Consider the following 22,363-nt stretch of genomic DNA (forward strand, 5'->3'; position numbering starts at 1 on the left):
TTATTCAGGTCTAACAACAAATTGCTCTGAACTAAGGCCTTTATTGTTCCTGTATAGTTTGTCTTGGGATTTTTTTTTATTAGTCTATTTTTCTTTCTGTTTTTCTGTTTTCTGTTTTTTTTCTTTATCCCTACTTTTAGGATTATGGAGCAATATGTGCAGGACCAGATTCCGGGTGCCAAGGTGATTGTTGAGTCCATTGGACCGCGTCGGCATGGCGATGGCTTTGAGTTGGAGGACTATAGTAAGTCCGACCTGATGGTGTACGCCATTGACCCAGTCACCAACAGGGCCATTTCCCCCAAGGAGCTCTTCAAGTGAGTGGATAAGATTTAATACAAAAAGCACAGTCTGGCATTGGATTTATATTGATCTTCTAATGACCCTGTTTACTATAGGTTTACCCTGCAGTTTCGTCTTTAAAACAGACAATCAGGAAATATCTCTGTCAGGTTTCCCTCTTCTGAAGAATCTCCCCTTCACCGTCTCTTCTTCCTTTATAAGCAGTTGGTTATTCCACAGATGCATGGTGTTGGTAAATGAGGGAAGATGTACCACATGGGAGAGGATAGGTTGCAGTCAGAGTGGCAAAAACGAACTTGCAGTGTGTGTTTCAATCAGTACATCAACACATCTTGCTGATATCTCAAAGGCTTTTCAGGGAACACGGAGCAAAAGATTGTATTCCTTTTATTTAAGGGTGCAAAGCTAGAGAGTGTTCAGGATCTGTCTGACAGAGTTTGTTCAAATACCAAGGAGAGAAAAGGCACCACAGAAAAGTGCACACAAGACATCTTGTCAACCCATCAGAAGGTGCCTCAGCCGGCACCACGGGCCAGTCTTGCACTAATAAATGTCATGTTTCTTATCCTGTCTGTCAAACCAAACCGACACTAATCTTTAGAAGTCAACTCCGCCAGTGCATGAGGATTTCACATCAATAGGAAACAACCCCTCTGAGATGTTAACTTAAAACTCAGCCAATTTACCTTACTGCTTCTCTTTATCTATACTTACTAAAAATACTGTGGAGTAGGTGATTCCCACCTCCTCCCTTCTTTTGCATGATACTGTACGTCTAATTCAGTTGATTTAGAAAATGCCCACGTCTTGTAACCTTTTTTTTTTTTGCATGTATCAAAATGGGTTGGTTTTACATTAAGTATTAATGAGGAGAGTTTGTATTTTTCGGATTTCTCACTATAGCTATCATTTAACATGGCGGTGGCCAAAAGAAGTTTGATATATCCTTAATGAGCACATTGCATAAATTTGGTGAGATAATGCCATGAAAATCAAATAAATTAGACAGAAAAGACATTTTATGCACGCATTTGACAGTGTTGAGACGTAATTGCACATCATTTGCAGTAGCAGTGACCGAAAACAGGAGAATGTTGGCATTGCCAGTGAGTTTCTGGGGGGATTGTTTGTTTTTTTTGCATCATAGTCATATCCACACCTGCTGCCATCTGGGCTCTCTGGAGGATAGATTGTCAGTCCAGTTAATAACCTTCATCTCCATTCATTTATCCACTAAAAGAAGACACACCCACAAACGACAGTAATTGGACATGACAGTGTGCATCCTCCCTGACGATATAGCAACCTCTGAATACTGTACAGTTGCAACTGCACTGTTAAAGGTCAAGGTCAAATGTATTTATAATGCAAAATGATCCATTTGGGTGTCCTCTGTTTGAGTCAGAAGGCAGGGGAAAGAGGTGAGGTGTTTTGTTTTGGTTTGTTTTATGAAATAATGTTGCAACAATAATGTGTGAGTATAATGTAAGCATGGTCATATAATCAAAATAGTGATGCTAATATCAGCCATAAGGTTGTATTTGTGGCTGCAAAAGTGCTAAATTCTTTCTTCATTAGGACTTGGAGTTAAAGGTATCATAAGATCAGTATGGGCACACCCCTGTTTTTAATTTAAGCTTTATATAAAGTAATTATCAAAACTATTTCACTGACCTTGCCGTAACGCTCTCTCAGGAAATGAAATATTCAACTTTTGAATTCTTCAGCAGCAAAAAAAATAAATCTATCAGCCCAAGATATTGATAGAGTATTGCATTAGGTACTTTTTGATGGCGTTCTGATGAATGTAAACCCAATAACTGCGCTTCCAATTCTGTTTGATTCTGTTTGATTTTCTGCAAATGAATTGAAATTTCTGCAGTTTATAAATATCTCACAATGAAAATGATTGGGTGTGTTAAGCAGCTTGTTTTATCGGTACTGTGTGTTATTTGGTTGTTTACATAATAGTATAATATATTAAACTCTGATTCAACATAACAGTGGTGCTTCAGTAGCACTGTTGTAATTTAACCTCTGAGAACCAAGTCAAACATTGTGAAACTCGCTCTTTTTATATGTAATTTTTCTAAAGTGTTTCTCTTTGGTTGAGCATTGAGTTGTGATGGAAAGCTGAACCAAAAGTTTCTGTCCAAAACAGTCGTACTTGCTTATATACCTGCAATGTTTAACAGTATATCAAGAGAAGTGTTGTCAAGAACGTAAAGAGCGTATAAACATGGGAACATACAGAGATTCCTGTATGTACGAGTGACAAGATCCATCAGAAAATCACTCTTTGCTACAGTTTTCATTTTAGTCCACTGTTCTTATTATATGTTGTAAACTACAGATTTCTTGATGGGAATGTGCTGGACATAAACAAGGACTTCCAACCGTACCTGGGTGAGGGAGGCCGCATCCTCGAGATCCGCTCGCCAGACGTCGTGGCCAGTGTGAAGAAGGCTGCCCAGGCCGTGGGCTACACCGAAGGAGCTCTCCTTGCTCTGGCCATCATCATTATCCTTTGCTGCATTCCTGCCATCCTCATCGTCATGGTCACTTACAAACAGTCAGTACCCTCGCCATACTTCTATTCACTGACCTATACAGCAGATGAATCATTTTTAACTTGTCAGAAGAACTAAGATAGGAATATGTTTCATTTAGAAAGAGCACTGTCATGGGAGATATTGTGAGTTTAGCTAAAGGGGTTTGCATTCAAAAGACAAATCGGATATTATCATTATAATGTAAGCCATTGTTTACATCTTGCACCCTCTGGCCTGTTAGAATAAAGCCAGAAAAAAAAACACAAACAGAATAACTGAAATGAGAGAGAGAGAGAGAGAGAGAGAGAGAGAGAGAGAGAGAGAGAGAGAGAGAGAGAGAGAGAGAGAGAGAGAGAGAGAGAGAGAGAGAGAGAGAGAGAGAGAGAGAGAGAGAGAGAGAGAGAGAGAGAGAGAGAGAGAGAGAGAGAGAGAGAGAGAGAGAGAGAGAGAGAGAGAGAGCTCTTTGCTTGTGTGAGTTTGTCTCTCTCTTTCATGTATTCCTCATCAGACATGCTGACTGCGCACTTCTGCTGGGCTAATCTCATGCTCATGCTCTGTGAAAGCTGATTAACACTCATTTGTGACAAACATCTACAGCCAATTGTGACCGTCACAGCGCACTGTCACACTGCTTAATCATCTTTGCACAACAGACAGAGAAAAAGCTATGTTCTGCCCATTTTTCAGGCTTTATCACGCTCATTGATGCACACTGTTGTTTACAAAGGTGCAAAGTTTTGGGGCGGGGTTTAAGTAGAATTTATATTGGTGAAGTGTAAATTAACTCTTTTTTTGACAGGAAGAAAGTTGGTACGCTGCAAAAAGTTATATTGGCAACATTTATTCATGGCAGATGGGTAGAGAGGTTGTCCTCATCCTAATGCACCAACCAAACACACTAGAAAACTATAGATGCTGACATTAGACCGAACACGCAAACTGGCAAAGCAGATGCCACTTTGTCTGGGATTACATCATTATGGTGACACTAATTTTCTCACTTGTGGATGTCAAAACAAATTGGTGTTGCATACATTTGGATGTGACTATAATAGTCAAAACATTAATTTGTTCTTTCATGTGGAATAATTTAATTTTGTTATAAATAGGTAATGGTAACATGAAGCATGCAAGACGCACTGCAGATTAAAAAAAAAAAGCAGTTTTTACATATTGCCTTGCAGCTCCAGCTGGAGGCTCAAGTGTGTCTTCTTAGCAGACTAAGTAAAATGAAAGGATGCATATATGTTATTGATTACATTTGCTTATTATAGTTGTATAAGATCATGAAAAATTCGGACACTAATGATATATCTACATTTTGTTTTTCTATTTCTCTTTCATTTCATTTTCTCTTCATCAATAACTCATCAGGTTCAAAGAGTAAGTAACACCTCATGTTTTGTCTTTGTGAGTGCATGTGAAAAGTGCACTAACGTTCATCCTCGTTGTTCTTTGGTTAATTGAAGATGAGCTGAATGTTGTGATGCTGGAACAAGATGCATGCTTGTCAGAACTAACTTTTATGCAGGGTCGCTGACATGAAGACATGACGATGCTATACTAGTTCAGTTTGTGGCTTACAGACTGAATGTAATTCTGAGTGTCATTTGCTTGAATAGCTTTTGTTCATGCAGAAAATTTGATAAAACTATAAAGAGGAAAATCATTCCAAAACTTACCAAAGAAACAGTTTTCCACTGCCGTAAACATTTTCTGTCTTTATCAAATGTTCTATGGCTTAACTGCACTACAGTTTACCTTCACTTCATTGCGTCTTTATAATTAGAAACATTAATTTTGGGCTTAAGATGCTATGTTCTTGTATTTAAAGCTAAAATTAACGTGTTTATGCCATTTAAGATCAACACATTAACTTTATTTATAATTCAGAAATAAAACGATTAAAATGGAACTGAACTAATTTAAAATAATGTATAATAATGTATGTATATTTAAAATACGTAACTATGACAGAAACCAATTCGTATTTTGCGCTGATTTTTACTTTGTATTTTTTTAAATCATATTATTTGCCTGGAAGCAAAAATCCCATTTAATAATGAGTACACTTTGCACAGGCGGCAGGCAGAGTGTGCCAAAACCGCCCGGATTCAGATGGCTCTACCACCAGGAGGAAAAACCGCTCCGACAGCAGCTCCCACTGCTAACCTCTACGAAGAGCTGGGCGACAGCAGCATGTGAGTCATGTCTGTTTGGTATCTATCTGCCTCCCGTCACACCAATTCCCATGATCTGCAGGTACTGTATATGGCTTTGCAGCATTCCTCCCCCAAGTTTTTGATCACAAGTGCTCTCAGATAAAGCATTGCACTTGTGTCCTGGCGTTTTCATACTCAAGACCAAAATATCAGTCCCTTCTTCGAAAAAATCCCTTGTAGCTCTTGATGGTGATCTCTGAAATCTCCCTGCTGCCTCTGACATAGTAGCTGCATCAGTGAATCTCTCTGCTCTTTGTCTTCCTAACAATGATTCACTTTTCATGTGTGCACGGCATGCCGCAGTCCAGCAGGTGATTAGACTTTAGCTTATGTATGTGTTTCTAACTTGACTGCGTATGCATTTTTGCAAGAACTTCTCTCAAGGTAAGAATGTGTTTGAGTTCATAAATTAGTTTAAACCTTAATTCGATTAATACCCGGAGTACATTGACTGCTTCCTTCGCTCCCCTTTACATTCAAAGTATATTGCCATCAGCGCAATCGAATTTCACCTTTGATATGAAAACTGCTTTGGATGCGTAATGAAATGTTCATTCTTGTACTGTAGATCAAACAAGTTTGCACTGAGGGCTCTGTCCTCCCGATTTAAAATATATGTATATGTACAGCATTTTAAAACACTAGCATTAATGTTACAGTTGATTTTGACAAAGAAAACGTCAGTCGGTAGCAGGCTGTGAAGAGCATTTGGTATGCTCGCAACAAATGATTACAAACAACAAAAAGCAGAAACCTTTGGCTCTGTAACACCAGAAACAATTGTATTTGCATTGCATTAGAGCCAGATGTTTTTTGTTAGTGGTTCATATTCAAAACTCCTTCAAAAACAAGACTATTTGGTTCTTTAAATGCAGAGTTGTGTTGTGTGCACACTTTAGACTTAGTATAGATAAGACAGTGTAGCACTTGAGCTGAGAATACGGAAACTTGCTTTACACTTGCACCTACACTTCATCAGTATCTCATCATCGCCTCTGACATTTGTCTTTTAGTATTCTTACCATCTGCCTGTTTCTATCTTTCCATTATCTCTATTCCCCTGTTTGTCTGGATTCAGACTGCAGTAAGTAGTCCATCTATATGAGGTTTATGAGCATTTTTAAATAATGTTTTGTGTAAATATTGTTTTAAAGCAAAGCCCCTTGTTTCAACTCCTGCTTTTAGATTCTACTGAGCAAATGTAGTCTATATATACATGTGCCGTAGAAGTATGTAGGTAACCGTAATGCTGGTTTTCTTTTATCTTTTAAACCCTTCAATATGAACACATTCTTGCAAACTGATACAGTTTAGTGACCTCGGTGAAGGATTGATGAGGATTTTTAAACTTGGTTTAATTCTTACATTCATGTGGTCAGGGAAAGGGAAGCTACACATTTTTTAGAGGTAGTGCAGTGAAGAAAATATCACTATAGATGTCTCTCCTTGCTCGCTTTTCACTACTGGTGGATAGTATCACATTTTCCCATCTCTGCACATCCCTCTATGTTGAGACTGGTTCCAGAGTTTAATGTTTGCTATTTGTATTACCGTATATAGCACATCTATAAACAATTGAATTCCACCAATATTTTAAGTTTTTAATTGTACATTTTGCATTTCATTAGAAAGCTTTTAAAGAGACAACTTGGAAATACATAAAGTTATCAGACTTTTAAAGCCATAAATCAAATAATCACTACATTGAATGTATCTGCAAAAATCAGTCACAGCACAAAGGGTCTTTTAATCTTGCATAGCCTGTCGCTTTTGCTTCACTATTTTTTTTCATTGCTTACCTCTAAATCGTCACTTTTCACCTGTTTCAAGTTTTCTTTTTTCTTCACCTCCACCTTTTACTGGGACAGGGCTAAAAAGTCTGTCATTGAGGAGGCCGACCACCAAAGGATTCTTAGCACCTTCGCCCGTCGTGCCATTGCAGCCCATAGCAACGGAGCATTGCTTGTCAACTTACCCAAGTCAGAAAGCAACGTGACATTCCTTTCGGACGGAAAACCACTCACAACTCACAACCCCCTCTATCAAGAGAGGACTCCCCCCGGCAGCCCTGGTGCCTTTGCACAGGGGCACAATCCAAATGAAAACTGGTTCTCCTTTTCGCCATCCAACTCAGCAGGGTCAGGGTGCACGTTGTCAATGCCTGCTCGCATTCATGGAGGGCTTGATGGCTCTGAAAGGCAAAAAAGACAAGGTCTTATGGACCAAGTCAATTGGAAGCTGCAGCTTCTCCAAACAACCATGACAGGCCAGCAAGATCCAGAGAGTCCATATCCGCTTCAAGTGAGTGAAAGCTCAGATACGAAGTTGTCAGTTCGGGAGCAAGCCAGGCAGTTTGAGCAACAAGCTTTCATGCAAAATAAAGACTTCCATGAGTCCGTCTCTTCCATCTTTATCAGGGACATGGAGAGTGATGACATGCTGGAGTTGACCTCAGAAACCCTGCGTTCCATCATGGATTATTCTCAGAGTCCCATTTCTGTAGGCAGAGATGTGCCGCCCAACTTTGTCAGTGCCCAGGCAAACGAGTCGCAGCCTCTGTCCAGCCAGAGACCGACTCCACCTGTCCTGAGAAAGTTCAGCTCAAGCATCTCCAGCTACTTGACGGCGCAGCCTTGTCAGATCACTGTGGAGATGATTCCAGATCCACCAAATAATCCACCACCACCTCCTCCTTCATCACGGCCCCGTCCACCATCCCCACCCACATCTCCTCCACCATCTACTTCCTCCAGTCCCTCTTCTGCTTCACCTTCACCCCCTTACATGCTTAAACCACAGTGTACCCCTCCTCGTGTCAGAAAACTAACTGCTCCCCCACCACCACCACCACTTCCTGTGTCACCTGCTAGCGATCACCCACACCCAGTCGTCCAATTTGTTCCAATCGATTTACCACCTGTGTCCTCTCTCCGTCCCGTCTCAGAACGAAAACGACCCCCTGCACTTAACCCATCAGAAAATGATGGAGCTAAGAAGGAGCTAAAAGGGATCCTTAAAAACATCCAGAATCTCGCTGACATTGAAAGATCTATTGCCAACCTCTACAGCCAAGTAGATAAAAACTGCAAGGTGCCCAAGTTTAACAAGAAACCACAAGTGACTGAAGAATCAGAGGCCACAAACAAAGACCACAATTCTGATTCACACGATGAGCAGAGCGCTCCAAAAGCAACAAATTCCAGCTCTGAAGTCCAAATCAATTCAGCAGGTATGAAATGTGCTGAACATGGACCAAGTCAACTGAACAAAGCGGAAGAAGTTCAACAATGTCAGTTGAGCCCAAATGCTGCTGAGCCTCCTGAACAGTTTTCATCTCAGTCCACAGTTTTCTGAACTTTTCTTTTTCCATCATCTCATTTTTCTCTCTCTCTTCATTTTAATGCCTGTTTTTTCTCTTCTTTTTTTCCTAATGTTTCTACTGTTTATCTTTGCACAGTTGGCAGTATTTTATACAAAAGATTTGGGCAAGTCAAAGAATTTTGACCATGTTTTTCATAAAGAAAAATGTTTTTTTACTTGATATTTTGTATTGAAATCGAATGTTATTCATCGACTCAGCTCAGCTCTGCAGCACTAACTGTAAAATTTGCTTATGCTTGCTTTGGCACATAAAAGAGGTTTACATATTTAGACTGATTCTGTCCATTTTATTTGCACATTTTAATTTTCTAAACTGGTACGAGATCTGTGGTAGACTTGAGTTTGCCCTGGAGTTCACAGCTCTGCAAGTTTATCAGGTCCTTCACGTCTTCTTTCACTTTAATATCTTAGCATTAACTCTTCACACCCAAAACTATTTTCATAACGTTTTTTTGGTAAACTACAGTAATTTAAGCTTTCACAGCCTTGAGGGAATAGTTTATGTGGAAGTATATTGGGGATTTAAAGTGTATTATTTTACTTTATTGAAAAGATATGAGCATTCGGAATCCAAATTACGTGTAAGTTAATTAAACTGACGATTTATTTTTCAAATGAGGAAATTAGAAATTGATTAACTTTTTCCCCCATTTCCCCTAAATATACAATCAGATTGAATTCCCTGCAGATCAAGCAAGGGGGATCTCTTAAATGTTGAATGCAGAGATGAAAGAGAAACATGAGAAATTAACATTTAACAATGTATGCAAACACTGTAAAAGTATGTATCATAAAACAAGCATTACATTTGCAAAATGTTTTATAATTGCAAGACAGGCAGCAGAATATCCTTAAAAAACATCTCAGTGCTATTTCCAGGCACGTCTCTGTGAAAGCAGGACACATCAGCTGGGCGCCAACCGGAGGACCTTGTATGTTTGTTCACAAGTCTGCAGAGATGCTTTCAGGACAATGAGGTTGTCACTGTGATGCTCATCTGCATGGTGACAGAGGCTAATTAGAGAAATATTCGATTGTGTACTAAGGCTGCTGCCTGCATGACTGTCGACTAATGCCCCATCCTCCTGATTGTCTACCTGTCTTTGCTTCTCTTGCTTAATTAAACTAGTTTCCCACTACCCAATTTTTCATTTAGCAGAAGCTTTCTAAGCTGCAAAAAAAAAACTCTCCCTGCAGTTATTCTAGTGTTTTCCAAATCTTGGTCTCTTATCTTTTTGATAGATAGATAGATAGATAGATAGATAGATAGATAGATAGATAGATAGATAGATAGATAGATAGATAGATAGATAGATAGATAGATAGATAGATAGATAGATAGATAGATAGATAGATAGATAGATAGATAGATAGATAGATAGATAGATAGATAGATAGATAGATAGATATGCAATTTTTCAAAATGCAATCAAAATGTGGAGCTACAACAGGCAACCTGGAGTTGTTTTGATGTTTGAAAAACATTTTATTAGATAAAAGAAATGTTTGAAGGTTCTGAGGAGCTTTTACGTGATGCAACAAAAGAGCTCAGCTCAGACCCGTATAACCCAATAAAGAGTTGCTTCTTCAAGAGTTATGGGCTGATTTCTGGATAATGAAAAGAGAAGCCAAAATCTTGCTTTGTGCAAACTCCCTATGGCTACTGTCCGTGATTCTTGATGTTACATGAAGCACCATCAGCAGCCAGCAGGCGAGCCAAGAGCTCATCCATCAGATCCCACTCCCATCATCCTCTCTGCCTGGGAGGTGTGGCATATGACTCTGTCCTGTCCCTGTTCTCTGGTCCCTGCCCATAATAATGGATTACGGCTCTCCAGAGGGCTCTCACATCATCACTTTGCCATATATCCAGTGTGTGAAAGTAGTCATTATTTATGGGCTTAGACATGTTACAATTGTACACTTGTGAATGTGGAGGCGTCAGTGGAGCAGCCCCATTGCTCGCTGTTTCTCATTGGCTCGTGCTGAAGGCACTGCAGATTGCTCTGATGCTCAGGCAGAGTTCTGGGCTGTTTTTGTTTGTCAGAATATGTTTTAAAGATTAAATTTACCATATCGTGATTTGACCAAACATAATTACGTTAACTTTGAGAAATAAATTATTCCACTTGATCTCAGTGTCCCCTACACATCTTCTAAGCTGTCTTTTTCCAATTTTCAGTTTTTGATTTATTTCATCTTTCATTCCTTCCATTTGGATGAGATAACGAGGAAGATAACTCTGCAGCCTTGGGCATACTTTTGAAAGAAGCTGAACAATAACTGCAACTCTGTAATTTAACATATGAAAATGCGCAGTAAGTAAGGCTGCATCTTCCTCCCTTGTCAGCAGAATGTAGACGCCCTAGTCCTGTAGCCTTAACACCTATTCATCTAATGTGCAATTGAATTGTTGCTGTCAATCTCCACCAATCATATTCATGATGTCTTATTTCCCTTCTGCAACACACAGGAGGCGTGGATACGGCAGACCGGTAAGAGCATTGCAACATTTCTTTTTGTGCTGAGACATTTTGTCACAGATGGCGACTTGAGGCAGCTTGTTACACATTATTCTTATCTGCAGTTCACTTGATGGAAAGCAGTGAATTGAGTTAAGATTAGATTGCAGTGATACAACTTCTAACACCTACATTACACTTTAGATTCCGTTCATTGTTTTCTCTGTTCCTGTCAAATAACAGAAAAAAAACTTTTTTTTCCTTCTTTGTAAAAACATAATAAGGGACCTAACAAAATCTGTTTGACAATGTTTGATATTAAAATGCCTTTGTGACTTTCCAATTATGCATGAACTGGAAACATCTGATAAAGGAAATGTTTTTTTTCAGTTTCTTTCAATGCCACTGCTTGGTTAGCAGCTTTCCTCCTCTTCTTTGCTTTATTTCAATCAATATTTTATCTTTTTGTCTTTCTCTTCCACTGTTTCTAACATAGACCCAGCAATGAGAAAAAAAGAGAGAAGCGTTTTCTCACTTTTAATCAGAAATGAAATGGTGAACTCTTTGTATGTTTGCCTGACCATATCTTCTTTCCGTTACCTTGCCTTTCTTCTGAACTAATCCTTGATAGCAACAGCAACTGCTGAGGCCATCTCTTCTGAGACCTGAGGTAGACACACTCCTGATTTTCTTATTTCTCAGTTAGTCCTCCTGTTCAGTACCCCCTGTATGCTTCTATTGGTCTATCTCTACTGTGTTTACCTGAAGAATTGACCAATTTTCTTCCTGAAACACAGGATCTCTCGATGGAGTCTGGTATCGACCAAGGCCAGGACTACTACACACAGGACTACTATAATTATGACCAAGGGTGAGCATGCAGCCACTTGCATCCCTCATTAATCGTACTCTAATCCCCTTTACTGATCACTGTTGGTTCATTTGAACTGATATTTCTGAGGTCCCAGAGGGATGAAGATCATTTTAAAATGTTCAGGGAAGACAAATATAAAAAGGATTTTTGTATTTAATCTTCTTCTTTATTGTTACAATCAGAGCATTGGCCGCTTCTTTTGTTATCAAATGAGTTCAATTACACTGCCTTGAGGCAGGCACTGAAACCCTGATGGCATTTCCTTTAACTTGAAGGATGGAGGGCGATTTGGCTTGCCTGTTACATTCTCCATATGGTCTAAAGAGGATACACATAGACCTCAAAGCGAAAGCAGCTGTTGAGAAATGATTATCATTAGACGCGCCAGCTCTGTTGTAGGTGACTTGTTCGGTGGAATGATGTTGTTGCAAGTCTCAAAGCTGGTAAAGTTTTTACATCTTACAGGCTTCAATCACCAAAAGAGGAATTGACTTGTGTTAAAAAGTGTCCTTTAGCCGATTTATTACCTCAGATAAATAAGTATGTGGTTGAATCTCACTTGAAGCTCATGGAAGTGTCCGGTCCAGTTCTGCATGTTTTCCTGATTTACAAAAACAAGCATATCCAAGACATTTCAATAATGATTAAAGATCTCTACGAGGAGCAGCATAAATAAGCACTGAATCACAAACAAGCAAGCCTGTCGGTGGTAAGGAGGGTGTAATTTAAGAGCAATATAGGCTGTAAGCATGAGAGCTTGTTTGGAATGTGAGTATAAACAGCACACCACTGCGCCTTTTCCATTTGTTAATCTGTTATTCCTCAATGTTTAGGGATTACACAGGTGAATATATGCACGATGACAACCCTGAGCTGCAAAAGGTTTTGGTGATGTTGGTGTTCCAAGTTTGCAGTTAGATTACAGACTTTCTTTGACTTCAGTTTGCACTTCAATATGTTAAGAGGGGTGTTTCACAAAAGTAGGATTAAGAAATCCAGGATAAAAGATAATTCCATGCTTGTCATAGTGCGATCAGTTCATCCTGGCCCAGGAGGTGCGCCTTTGTCAAGTCAGGTGTAAGTGATCCAGGTAAATGCGCGTCCACAAATTTCTTCACAAGACCTTGAGATCATGAGGTCACAGATTCACTGATTCTACAACACATACATTGCATAAATTAACACCAAATGAGCAACATCTTTTGATGGACGATTATAAAGAAATGAAGCCCATAAAGAAAGGAAACACTGCCGCTATTATAAAAGAGCGGAAAAGGACAAGGCATGAATGCGTAAATAGCCAAAAAAATAATAATTTCTTACTCTTAACGGAAAACATTATAATCATATCAGTCAAGGATTTACCTGATATTTGCTCAAATTAACAACTTTAAACTTATAAATGAATGGTGGCAGTATAATGTAATGTGGGTATCTGAGAGCTTGATGTTATCGGACACTGGATAGCTCAGTGGTTTTGTTACACATCTTATCAATATTTATACAGTACGAACATGACTGGACCAAAGAGGACTTGGCAACAGGTAAATGAAATATATATATAAGGACATTTTGCAGACAGCTTAGTATCTGGAAAAAATGTTGACGACAATGTACAAATGACTTGTACTGACATTGAAGGTGCCTGCTCACAGATTTCATCCCTGTATTTATTTTAGCCGTTAAAAATAAGCCCTGTGTGTCTGGCACAGGGGGCTGCGCACCATCCCCAGAATCCACGCCAGCAGAAAAGCTCGCCCTTGATATAAATAAAGGGAGGCCAGTTTTAGAAGGGATCCAGGGGGGGGACAGCCACTGACTGTAACCCCCCCCCCCCATAGAAACCGCCCCCTTTCATACATCATTCCACTACTGAACATAATCACACATTTCTGTAGTATGATATGGCCTGACTAGCTAACATTAATCCAGTGAGTATAATTAAAAGGCATAAAGACTATTGGCAGCTGTCCACACTAGGTTAATATGAGTTTGGTTAATGGTGGATTGAAATAAATGTATCAATTTAAAAAAATTCAATGGGGCGGGGAAGGTTATGAAGATGTGCATATATTTTTTTCCGCTCGGTGCGGTGCTGAATTTTGGGACCCACAGTCAGCACAGGTAGTGTATGGCATCCTTCCTTCTCAATGTAAGTGCTTCATCATCGACAAGGTAATTCTAAAATGGGATTTTTTTTAAAAAAAAATTTTAAAGTCGAAAACAGACAGATAAGAAAAACATGGAATCACATTGGCTTAACGAAGCCTGGCTATTAGCCTGGTTTGGGGCAGGCTAGCTGCACAGGTTACATCACCATGGTCACTTATGTCCTACTGCTTTTGTGATACTGAATCCAGGCCTAAATCAACCAGGATATCCGGAAAATCCGGATTTTTCTTTTGTGAAACAGCCCTCGGGTTGGATCTTCTGGCAACCCAAATAAACAAACATGAATGGAGAATTGTTTTCTTTCACATACGCTTGTCTCCTTCTTGCACAACACTGGAGCCTCCCCCTCACTGTGACTGTCCTTCCATATAAAGTTTATAAATCCTTTATTTTGGGATACAATAACTGTCCAATCAGCAGTGAATTATATAGGGCCAAGCTTAGTAAATCAGTGTTTCATTAGATTAATCCCCTACTTAATTATAAGCTCTGAAAAGGAAGCTTCCATAAATTCATAGGCATTATGGTCAGGTTCAAATATCACAGAGTCCACACCTGGTAGATGTTAAATTGCCACCATGGTTCATTAGTAATTTTCAACAGTTTTGTAATATATTTTTTCCTTAAAAACAGGATTTGTGCCAGTTGGAAAGGGGTAGTAATTATATGTGTAAATGTTGTAATTTCCTCTGTATATACTCACCAGCTTACTTTAAAGTCACCTTTACTCGTTCTAATACTGAATTACAGTGGCATACACTTTTAAGAGCCTATAATTATATTTTTAATGATATGTCACAATTTGAATTGTAAAAGCTGTACCATCCCAATGACTGTATGTCTTTGATCTGGTTTATTTGCAATAATGGTCACATTGCCTAGTGGTCGAGCTTTAATCCAGCAATCAGCAGACCGTGTGGGCCTCGCAGCTGATCCTGAATGTTCAGAGGGTGGCAAAGGACAAATTGTCACTGACTTATTTCTCTCACACACTTTGTATTGGAAACACATAAATATTGGTTTTATCTGGGCTACTGTGCAATTTCCCTTTTAATTATGTAGTGTATTTGGTGACATCCAGCAGGAAAATACTGTTAAAAAAAGAACAGCTGGATTTTAGGCCACTGCAACTTCCTTGCAGAAAGGACCAGCTTTCTTCAGGACTTGAGATATATTGTTTTTTCCACATACAGTTGTTTTAAAACAGATTGTTTGAAACAAGATTTTTTTCTATATGTTTTGAACAATTTTTGTGAAAATGAGCAAATATATATTTATATACGTATTTCTCGGACCCATAAATAGCTCAGTGGGTTGAGTTCACTTTTGCAAAATCAGTTTCTTTAAAACTGGTCAGATATTTCCATATAGGTGTGTGTGCATGTGTATGTATATAACAAAAAGGACTAGAACAAGGATGGTACTATAACACTGGGGCTTCATCATTCATGTTGGCTTAAGGTATTGTTGAAAATCTATCAGTTGTTGAATGTAAAGACCAATAATTGTAAACATCCTTTTTATTTTGTGGATTCTCTATAAATCTATTTCTCAGGTATGATTTTCCTCAGTATGGGAGCCGGAGGCGGCTGATATCTCCCATGTATGATGAATATGGAGAGGTGATCGTGGAGGATGATGGGTATTACTACGGTCAACCTGGTGCTGAGGTAATATCTTTCCATGAATGGGGATTTTTGTATTTGCAGTAGGGCTGGGCGATATATCGAGATTTTAATATATATCGATATATTTTCAAACACAATATGGTACGAGACAATATCGTTTATATCGATTTAAAAAAAAAAAAAAAAAAAATACATTTTTTTTTTTTTTATTATTTTTTTTTTAATGATTTTGATATAGCTTATTTTGTGACAAATTGACTTGAATGTTTTATTTGAGATTTGCACAAATGTTTTGTTATTTGCACAACTGTCAACCTCAGTGGAAAAGTCTGCCTGTTACTGTCTACATTGTATTAATTGCAGAGTGTATTTTAATTTAATTGTTATGCAGGAAAGGGATATTTGTTTTATTTTATTCAAGAAGCATTTTTATTCTATATATGCAGGCAGTTTATTTTTATTTCATTTGTTTTATATATTTTGATATTGTGCAGACCTCTGTTAATAAAGGAACCTGTGTGACATTTGGCACGAGGCTTTGTATTAAAACTGACTGTTTTTAAGGGTTTGCCTCAGAAGAAAATGAAGCTAACAGAGATGCTATAATGCTTTGGGGGAAACCCCAATTAAGGCACAGAAAAAATATCGATATATATCGAGTATCGCCATTTAGCTAGAAAATATCGAGATATGACTTTTGGTCCATATCGCCCAGCCCTAATTTGCAGTGATAATGGCTATTGTCTGTATTACCGGAACAGCAGTGTTATCCCTGTGAGACATTCCAGCATTGTGGCATTAACATTACAAAAGTTTGCTAAATAAAATGTGGCTGTCCTAGGGACGAGGCAGAGGAAGAGGTCGCGGTGGCGTGCGAGGTAGAGGTTCACCCAAAAGGGTTGGGTTTAGGGACCTGCCGCCAGAGGATGAAACTGGCCAAGCTGAGCCAGAAGAGGAAGGTGAACCCTCTAAGGCGGCCAAGAGGCTGAAGTCTGTCATGAAACTCAGCAAACTCCTGGCTGCCAGCAAGGGAGGAGAGCAGCCCTCAGATGCCGGTCCTTCTGGCCCATCTTCATGGAAGAGAGCCAAGATGCTCAAGATGTTTGGCGCCGGAAAGAAGGACAAGGATTACGCCAAACTGATGTCAGCCCGCCGCATCGACAGTCAGGAGAGTCTGACCGACAAACCAGCAGTTATGGGACCAATTGAAAGTAGGTCTGATGCCCGCAGCCGGCTTAGCAAAGTTTTAAAGAAAATCAACTTGAGTAACAAGTTGCAAGTCAGGAGGAAGTCACAGAGTAGCGTGAGCCAGGGCTCAGCCACCGGCAGTGAGAGAGATGAGGATGCTTCGCAAGCAGCCAGTGAGGATGAAAGCAAGTCTAAAGTGTCTATTAGTGTGACAGAAAGTGAGCCAGAAGCAGGTGCAAGTGGAAGCAGTAAGGAGAAAACCTCTGATGGGGATGAATCCTCAGAAAGAAGCAGCGTTGACAAAGATTATCTTAAAGTAGATTTAGACAGAGATGATACAAACGAAAGCACCGTGGACTCAGAGGAAGAGCTGGATGAAGAGTCCGGGGATTCAGATGAGGAAAGTAGGTCCAAATCTGAAGAGGAAACAGAGAAAGAATCTGTCAGTGAGAAAGAATCTGCCACCGAAAGAGAGTCTGAGTCAGAAAAAGAGTCGGCATCAGAGGAATCTTCAGCTACAGAAAAAGAGTCAGAAACTGAGGGAGCATCAGATTCTGAGGAAGAGTCGAAATCTGAAAAAGGAACAGAATCAGTGACGGAAAAGGAAACAAGCACAGAAAAGGGTTCAGCAACTGAGAGTGATTCTGATGAGGAGTCTGAGGAAGAAGAGGCTTCAGGCAGCGCTACAAAAAGTGGATCGTCTGCACGTTCTTCTATGAGATCATCAGCCACCGAGGCCACCAGCAAGGGGAGCAGTGTTTCAGGCATGAGCGGGAGTGGAAGCAAAGGAAGTGAAAGTGCAAGTGAGAGTGGAAGTCGTAGCGCTACCAGTGCTGCATCTTTATCTAGCTCAAGTGTTCGGTCATCACAGAGAACCAGCTCATCAAAAATAACCTCAGAGAAATCCAGTGACGAAGTCAGCGAAGCCGAGTCAGGGACAGGAACAGCCAGCGAGGCCGAGGCTGAGTCAGGCTCTGGGTCAGGAACGGAATTGTCTTCATTTAGTGGATCCAGTAAGACAAAACTATCCGGTTCAGACAGAAGTGCGAGGTCCTCATCCGGCAGTCAGGTGACTGAGCAGAGCTCAGCGAGGAGCGTGGAGAGTTCAGCTGATTCCCCGTCCACCGCTGGGAGTCAGCATTCTCAAAAATCCGTCCTGACTCGTGGTTCTGTGGACACAATCACAGAGGAGAGTGAGGAAGAGGATGAGGAAACACCTGAGAGCGGTGACGAGAGCGTAGAGTCTACTAGCAACGCGAGTGACGAGTCGTCGTCCAGGAGGTCCAGCGTGGCCTCTGAGGGCCCCGGTCCCTCCGCCCCCTACAGCGGGCCTCCCTCCAGAACTGAGGTCAGAAGCCCTGCTCCCATCGCAGACGAGATATACGGAGGACTGTCTCCCATCACTGAAGTGGACGAGGATGCCATCTCCACTGAAAAGTCTTCAGTCAGTGGCTCGACCGAAACGGAGGAAACATCAGATGCCGGTTCAGAGTCTGATGGGAACTCAACTGCCTTCTAGAGAGATATATTACCCTCTGTGAAGTAAGAGTAAATAAAATCAATTACCCTTGCATGGGTGTGAAGAAATATTGCTTGTCTCTTCAGAGTCTTGAATTTACTCTTTTTCTCTCTCTTTCATGGGCAAGGAAAAATCTTGGTGATTTTCCACTGCAAATGATCTGAATCTGTCTTTCTTATGTCATTAACTTATTTCTCTCTGATGTTTTTGGTGTGCTTTTGCCTTTTGTAGAGCCTTATACTCCTATTCTACTGTGAGAGTTTTTGCATGTTGCAATACTACCTTTTTCTTAGTATTTCCCTTTGATGTTTTTTAGTGGAAATATTATTTTTCATGGTCCATTCAGTCCTAAGAGATCGTGACTCAATTCACTTTGATTGCATAGCACCACTTCACTACAAACGTTATTTTCAAGTCACTTTTACACATAAAGAAAACAAGTTAATTGCAATCTATTTAAGTAAAATCCAATTTCATTCTAAATATAGTTCATTATAATCAACTTAATTGAAATTAATTAATTCCAATAGAATCCAGATTTGAACTTCATGTAATACCAGTTAAATGAAAATCAGCCAAGCCAAGGATCCGACATATTGCATTGAATCTTCACCTACTGTATGTGCGATCCCCTAACCTCATTAAGGACAAGGCAATAGTAAAGAAAAATAAAAAGTTAAACCAACAATGGAAAAAAAACTATTGGTGGTTTATCACAACATTTTTTGGGATGCATTTTCTTTTTTTTCATTTGGTTGTAGTTGTTATTAGGACAGTGCTTCTTTACTAGACGTATTGGTAGTAGTCTATTTTTTTATCGTAAAGTTTATTTAAAGTGGGGTCATATGAGCTGCTTTATTGCTGTATTATTGCTTACACTAAATTGCAGTCTGCAGGCTTGGAGAGAGGGAAGTAGAATGGCACAGGATGTTTTATTTGACCAATAGTAAAATTGACCTTAACCACATTTTTAAAAACATTATATGATCATATACTTATATACTATATTTTCACTGCTTTGCTATCAGACAATAGTCTCGGACAGGGAACTGAAGCTGTTACATCCCTGTATCCTCCTCCAGAGCCACTAAACTCCTTTGATAAAAGCATTAATGTTATCTTGCAGAGCACAGATGGTCTGCAGCTGCCGATTTTTTTTAGTTTGTTTGAATGTTGGCACCATTCTAGAGGAGACAAAAGTCAAAGAAACGGTTAGATCAGCTACTGCCGTATTGTGTACGGTAAAAACACTCAAAGGACTACGGTTGACACTCTTTCAGCAGCAGTATATTTGAGCTCTGTGAAGCTAGGTTGATTTTTTGTTTTTGTTTTTGGCCATGATCTCGCATTGTATTGGATTGTAGGAAAGAGCAACCATTGTGCAGAGTCCCCTCCATCATATCCCAAAGATCCTCAGTTGGGTCGGGGTCTAACTTCTCAAGTGCTAAGTGTGAAAATGATGTCTCGTGCTCCATGAAATATTCTTTGGTTCACGTTGCTGAAACTGCAGTTGATCATCCCATCCAAGTCCAGGCACTGGGTCAAATACAGCAGGTTACATTACATTTCTCTCTATGCTCCCAAACTAAATTAAGACTATTATTTTTTGGTTTACCTGCTTCATAAGATGTACTGTATTAAGTCTACATTCCTGTTTAGTCACGTCAACATTACTGTGAGATCTACTGTTGATTTTCCTTAATTTCACAAATTTAATTCATCTCAGGTCACAATCATTCAAGGGTTTTTATGACCACATTCTTTTTCTCCAAGATGATGTTTCACACTTCAAAGATTATTTTTCACACCTCATTATTTCAAGGTGATAATACATTGTTCAGACGGTTTCTCGACCCAGTTTTAATAGTCTCAGCAATCTTTTAAGCTGTGTGTTTGCTTGAAGCAGACCAGTATTTTGACTCGTCTGAAAGAGGAACATCTTTTTCACAACTTCAGAAATGGTTATTTAAGGAATGAGATGTTAATGGGTGCAATCAATAAATCTTAACAGAAATATTTCTTATGAAATTTCATCAAGAGTCCCTTGTGAATAGTGTGATCTCATTTATCTGCATGTGTTACGTTTGCCTTTTTAGTTCATAGACTTGTACACTCTATACCAGGGTTCGGCAACCCAAAATGTTAAAAGAGCCATATTGGACCAAAAATGCAAAAAACAAATATGTCTGGAGCCGCAAAAAATGAAAAGTCTTTTATAAGCCTTAGAATGAAGGCAACACATGCTGCATGTAGCTATATTAGTTATAACTAGGGGAAGATTTTTTTTTTCATTATGCACTTCGAGAAAAAAGTCGAAATGTTGAGAAAAAAGTCGAAATGTCGAGAAAAAAGTGGAATTGTCGAGAAAAAAGTTGAAATGTCGAGATTAATGTTGAAGTACAATCTCGAGAAAAAAGTCGAAATGTTGAGGAAAAAGTCAAAATTTCGAGAAAAAAGTCAAAATTTCGAGGAAAAGTCAAAATGTTGAGAAAAAAGTTGAAATGTCGAGGAAATAGTCAAAATTTCGAGAAAAAAGTTGAAATGTTGAGATTACAAAGGAAAGGAAACAGGAAGAAAAAAAAGAAAAAGAAGAAGAAAAAAAGGAAAAAAAAAGGTCAAACATTTTTGAAAAAGCTCCAGGAGCCACTAGGGCGGCGCTAAAGAGCCGCATGCGGCTCTAGAGCCGCGGGTTGCCGATCCCTGCTCTATACTGTATATTGTTTTATTTTTTTATTGTATTAACTCTGACTTCCCCGCCCTCTCCTCCTTAGACTGGGAGGACGAAACGGATTAAGCTTGTGGTCAATCGGGAGAATGAGACCAGTTCTACGGGAGAGGAGAGCACCACAGAGACCCAGAGGAACCGACTCCCCAACAGCCACAGCCACATCAACGGGAGCATTTATCTCGCACAGAATGGCACAATCATCCGAACTAGGCGGCCGCCCCATCTAAACAACCTAAAGATGGGGTCTCCGTGCCGGCTGAGTAAGCATTTCAAAAAACTCGACAAGTTGGGTGTGACTCATGAAGAACCCCCCCCTGCTGAGACCACTGAGGGGTCAGAAAACAACTCAGAAAATGGAATAGGTTCATGCGTTTCCTCTACCAAGGACGTAAACCTCAACACCCTGTCTTCTTCTGGCTCTCTGGGCTCCACCATCGCAGATATAAAAAGTTTGGGGTCCAAAACCAATATCGCCAAGGCGGTGATTGACAGAAACAGCAGTGGCTCATGCGTCAATGAGGAGCAAGAGACTTCTCTTGACAACCACAAGAACAACAGGGAGACACAGGAGTCACACAGTGACCGCACATTATCAGAGGAGGAACTGTGGATGGGACCCTGGAACAGCCTGCACATACCAATGACAAAACTCTGACTGGCCTTGAACAAAGTCCATTTCCTTTTTATTTCCTTCTGTTTTTGGTAAGAAAAGGACTGTAAAATGTGTGCCTCAACTGAAAAAGCTCCAATCACTAATGGTGGTTGCACTTATGTTCATGTTTTATTAAATAATATGTAAAAGCCTACTTGTACCCAGCATTTATCACCGGCAGGGCTATAGCTGATAGACATGAAGCTTAAAAGGCAATGAGTGCCTAAGAAATGTTACATGAATCATGCTTGACTTATATATCAACTCTTTGTTCAAAACACAAGTCAGGACTTTTTCGTAATAACCATTCCTCGTTTTCCTTTATTTCTACTTTTTTTTTATTCCATTTTTTGTTTTAATCTTGAAAAAAATCTGCCTTTTTCATCGCATTGTTAAAGATATTTAAAGAAAAATCAGTGTCCTGATTATAAAAGTGTGATTGCATAGTTTAAAGTAAAAGAAAATTATTTTGCTAATGACATATTTCTTGATTGATTTTATGTTGTGATCATTTGTGTTTTAGATTTTTTCTGAAAAAAAATATACGTATGAAATTATTTTTGTCTATTTTGTACCTAACAGATGGAGAATCTACCATATGGTATTAAGAATATTATGCACATAACTGTTGTTGCTGAATTTTAACAGTGAAATTACAGTATGATGCTTTTATATGAACATT

The 22,363-nt window shown here is 39.4% G+C and overlaps 1 protein-coding gene across 1 annotated transcript in view; it reads left to right on the top strand.

Moving 5' to 3' along the window:
- The window catches only part of LOC133464094 (protocadherin-15-like), a 215,822-nt gene extending 194,764 nt beyond the window's left edge, over positions 1 to 21,058 (top strand). Inside the window, exons 30-38 of the mRNA XM_061746074.1 lie at positions 141 to 317; positions 2,657 to 2,875; positions 4,230 to 4,238; positions 4,937 to 5,056; positions 10,932 to 10,953; positions 11,552 to 11,590; positions 11,718 to 11,791; positions 15,522 to 15,630; positions 16,436 to 21,058. Of these exons, the coding sequence (XP_061602058.1) occupies positions 141 to 317; positions 2,657 to 2,875; positions 4,230 to 4,238; positions 4,937 to 5,056; positions 10,932 to 10,953; positions 11,552 to 11,590; positions 11,718 to 11,791; positions 15,522 to 15,630; positions 16,436 to 18,301 (2,635 nt within the window). The 3' untranslated portion in view covers positions 18,302 to 21,058. The remainder of the gene's footprint in view (positions 1 to 140; positions 318 to 2,656; positions 2,876 to 4,229; positions 4,239 to 4,936; positions 5,057 to 10,931; positions 10,954 to 11,551; positions 11,591 to 11,717; positions 11,792 to 15,521; positions 15,631 to 16,435) is intronic.
- The last annotated feature ends 1,305 nt before the right edge of the window (positions 21,059 to 22,363 follow it).

The sequence above is a fragment of the Cololabis saira genome, chromosome 17 (genome assembly GCF_033807715.1).
Source record: "Cololabis saira isolate AMF1-May2022 chromosome 17, fColSai1.1, whole genome shotgun sequence".
In the NCBI taxonomy this organism is placed as follows: domain Eukaryota; kingdom Metazoa; phylum Chordata; class Actinopteri; order Beloniformes; family Belonidae; genus Cololabis; species Cololabis saira.